The 3908-nt window shown below is 64.7% G+C and overlaps 1 protein-coding gene across 1 annotated transcript; it reads left to right on the top strand.

Moving 5' to 3' along the window:
* Positions 1 to 229: 229 nt before the first annotated feature.
* On the top strand, positions 230 to 1968 carry EMIHUDRAFT_460672 (hypothetical protein; the record flags this gene model as incomplete). The annotated part of the gene is made up of 4 exons (XM_005784639.1): positions 230 to 1217; positions 1293 to 1566; positions 1666 to 1700; positions 1744 to 1968. The coding sequence occupies exons 1-4, from the start codon at positions 495 to 497 to the stop codon at positions 1966 to 1968; spliced, it is 1257 nt and encodes a 418-aa protein (XP_005784696.1). The 5' UTR covers positions 230 to 494.
* Between the last annotated feature and the right edge of the window lie 1940 nt (positions 1969 to 3908).

The raw sequence follows: 3908 nt of genomic DNA, 5'->3' as shown, positions 1-3908 counted from the left end.
TAACACTCACACGTAATTTGGGGCCTGGAGCCCTGTTCACGCGCGCGTTGTTTGCCGTTTGTGTTTTCGTGTGGGACCCCGTGTTGCATGTCTGACTGTCTGTGTGCGATTTCGGGCCCGGGGTTGTGCGTTTATGTGAACTTCCTTAGGTCCGCCTCTCACACCCTCACTGTCTGTGCGATGTGAGCTTCTTGTTTCTTCTTCAACCTATCTGTGAACAGAGCACCAAAAGAGGGTTCCACTCTGACCTGTTCCGACCCTGATCCGACCTCTCTCGAACACCGACCTGATCCGACCGTGTTCACTTCGAACACGGTCGGATCAGGGTCGGACCAGAGTCGGAACAAGGTCGGGAAAATCCCTCCCTCCCGCCGCCGCTGACCCCTGTTCCGACCGGTCGGATCAGGTCGGATCACGGTCGGAACAGAGTCGGAGTTCACAGGCCGAGCTCCGAGTTCACAGCCACGTGCCGTACGTCCCGTTGACGTACAGCCATGTGCACGCCTGACACGGACACTGCCCCTCGCGCCGACGAGCCGTGCGGGCCTCCGTCGGCGGCGTCAGACGAGCTGGCGGTGACGACTGCGACGCCCGCTGAGGCGGCGGCGGCGGAGGCGGCGGCGGAGGCGGCGGAGGCGGCGGCGGAGGCTGAGGTGCCGCCGCCGGCCGAGGAGCCGGCGGCGGAGACGGAGGGCCCGGCGGAGGAGGAAACGGCTGCGGTGGCGCTCCCGGGAGGCGAGCCGGCGGCCGAGGAGGAGGCGGCGGACGAGGAGGTGGTGGCGGCAGGGCAGCCGGCAGGCACGGCGCCCGAGGTGCGCAAGTTGCCCAGCACGACTCTCTCAGTCACGCTGAAGGGCGACAAGGCGCAGCCGGCGATGACCGCGGACCTCTCCAGAAGGCGGGGCGTGAAGGTCAAGACCTACTCACGCACCATCGCGCTGACCATCACAGCCGGCACGACCACCACGCTGCGCGAGCTCGCGACTCAGGGCGCTCTCAAGATTCTGGGCCCACGCGCGGCCGAGGTCGCGTTGCGGCAGGAGGGTGTGCTCCACGCCGAGGACGCACTCGACGAGCCGGTCAAGCTCGACACGTCGGTCGTCTTCTCGCCACCCTCGACGCCCTCGACTGACCTCGTCCTCATCGTCTACCTCGATGCCGAGATCTTCCGCGACGCGTTTGTCGGCAAGGTCAAAGCCGACAAGGAGAGCTTCGAGGTGACGACACCTGCCCAAGTGCTTCCCTTCACACACTGCGTGCATGACTGAGACTGCATGTGTCCCCGCCCACAGAGCAACGCAAAGGCCCACTCGATCAACATCCAGCAGGTGGAGATTTACGAGATGAGCGGGGTGAACAAGACCAACTTTCTCGCAGGGATCGGCGCCAGCGGGATGGACAAGGCGCCGCTCAACTGCTGCAACACGGAGAAGATCGAGACGTGGCTCGCCAAGTACAAGGGGAAGATGGAGAAGCTGCGCGCCGACCTCCTCGACCTGCGCCGCCGCAAGCAGGAGGGCAAGGCGTCTACCGCCAAGAAGAGCACCAAGCGGGCGCTCCCTCCTGGTGACGATGACGACGACGATGACGAGGGCGGCGACGACGACGACGACCACTCCCCCCTCCCCTCGCTCGAGGGCACGGTCCCGACGAGCGGCGTCGCAGCGGTCCCACACCTCTGCGCCGACACTGCCTCGCATGTGATGGCGACGCTCACAGGCGCTCTGTTTGCCGCGTGCATAGGTGTTCAACGAGGCGGCAAACTCTCTCTTCCTGGCCTCGCTTGCGGCCTGGTCTGCGGTCGACGGCAAGGAGCGGCGGAAGTATGAGAAGCACTTCCTCGAGAGCGCCACCCAGGCGGAGGTGGCTGATAAGTTTGGCATGGTTGGCATCACGCTCCCGCAGGTTACCGCCAAGTTCCGCAACATGAGGAACCGCGAGGCGAAGAAGCAGAAAGCTGCTCAGTGAGTGCAGCTCGTTGCCCGCTCACCCCCCTCTCTCGTGTGCACACGCCGCGCCAGGCCACGGGAGCGGCGGGGAGCCGAGACAGCGACGCCGCGACGCCTCAGCGGCCGCGACACTTTGCGAGCCGCGCGTGAGAGCGAGATATTTGCTGGTGTAGGACTCTTTTTATTCAAGACTCTATTTATTCAACACCATTTCAGAACTGCTGCGTGAGGGGGTTGATACCTGCCGCAAAGGACCGGACGTGAGAACCCGCCACCGCCGCCGCCGCCGCCTTGCCCTTGGCCTTCTCCATGGCCACCTCGGCCCGGTGGCGCAGCTCCGCGAAAGACCTGGCCGGCTGCTCAACTTCATCGAGGTCAACACCGAGGGCGGTGCAGGGGGTAGCGTCGTTCTCGGTATCCTCGAGCTTGGCGCAGAGGGCCTTGTCCGTCGCGGCGTCGGTGTCAGAGTCGGGCGTCGTCGCCCCTGCCACCGAGGTCTCTTTAGGCGGCGCAGACGCGTCCGACCCGGCAAACGGGACGGGCGAAGAGGGCTTCGGACGCTTACACCGCTGCAGGTTCTCGTCGAGGTAGCCAGCCTCTTGCAGGAAGCCGACCGAGAAGCGACGTGGATCGCTCATAGACCCGTGCTCACTGAGCTCGTACTCCACGGGGGCGTAGTACGGAGGCGGCGTGCCGGATGGTGGCGGTGTGTCCTGGTACGACGACTCCGTGTCGGTGGTGTCCTCGGATGCCTTCATGATTGTGACAGGCACGGGGCGTTCCATAGGACAGCCCGTTGCCGCGTGTACCGGGTCGGATCACGGACGGAATCCAAGAACTCTCCCGCCAATAAGTAAAAGACGACGGAGAAAACGTTATGTTCGTACGCGTACGTCTCTCTTAGTGGTAACTTGATATGATTCTTGCCGCGATCATACGAAACTCATCCAAGGCTGATCGCGGCACGACACATGGACACCACTCTCGATTTCGATGGGCAGATGCAGCACGCGGTGCACCTCTCCCGCCGGCTGCAAGAAGAAGCGCGCCTCGCCACTCGGCAGCTTGCGGACGACTCGCGAGTCCGTGTCATACTGCAGCCGCTCAATTTTGAGGAAGCCTGGGTCAGAGCCTGCCGGGTCGGTGGCCTCGCGCATCATGTAGCCGGCCTTCGGCTTCTTCGCGATGATCGCGTGCACCTTGGCAATCTCGAGACCGCCAGGCTCGGCCTCGCTGCTGCCGAGGCGCCACAAGGCAATGATATCACCGCGCAGGACAGTGCCCCCAGTGGTGGCATGCTCGTTCTCCTCGCCCTCCGCCTCGTCGCCTGCTGCAGCAGCCGCGGCCGCCGCAGCCGCCGCCGCAGCGCGAGCCGCCGGCTGCGCGGCAGGTGCTTGATAGTGCCCGGCCATGCCGTTCCAGAAGCGGGAGTGGCGCCCGCGATCGACTATCTTTATGTACCCGTCAAGCGCACGGACGAGCTCAGACCACTGCCACCACCTGCCCTCAAATTGCACATGCCAGGCACGCCCCAGGCCAAGCCTCGGCAGCTCCCCGCCCGGTGATGGGCCGGCGTCTGGCTCGCCCACGACGGGCCCAGAGCCGCCGGCACCGACCTCATTGGCAGGCTCCTCTCCTTCGCCGCCAGTGCCCATGATGCTGGTCTCCAGGTCCACGGTCGGAATTAGCCGGAGCAGCGCCTCGGCTGCGTCAATGTGGCTGTCGCGTTCTGCCTCGTCTACAATCATCTCGGCCGCGGCACGGAGGAGTATGGACGGGCCGGAGGCATCGTCGTCTTCGTCGTCGAGCATTGCCTCCGTCGCGGCCGGGGCGGCCGGGGCCGGCGCCGCTTGTGCGTCAATAGTGTCCATGTATGTGTCGGGAGGGCGGACGTCCGTTCTCTCTCTTCTCTCTCCTGTTTGTAGAGTTTTACAAGTTCATCGGACGTCCTCTGATGAG

The sequence above is a fragment of the Emiliania huxleyi genome, assembly GCF_000372725.1.
Source record: "Emiliania huxleyi CCMP1516 chromosome Unknown EMIHUscaffold_1699, whole genome shotgun sequence".
NCBI lineage: Eukaryota > Haptophyta > Isochrysidales > Noelaerhabdaceae > Emiliania > Emiliania huxleyi.
Note: the sequence above shows the minus strand (reverse complement) of the source record. Positions and strands in the feature narration are given on the sequence as shown.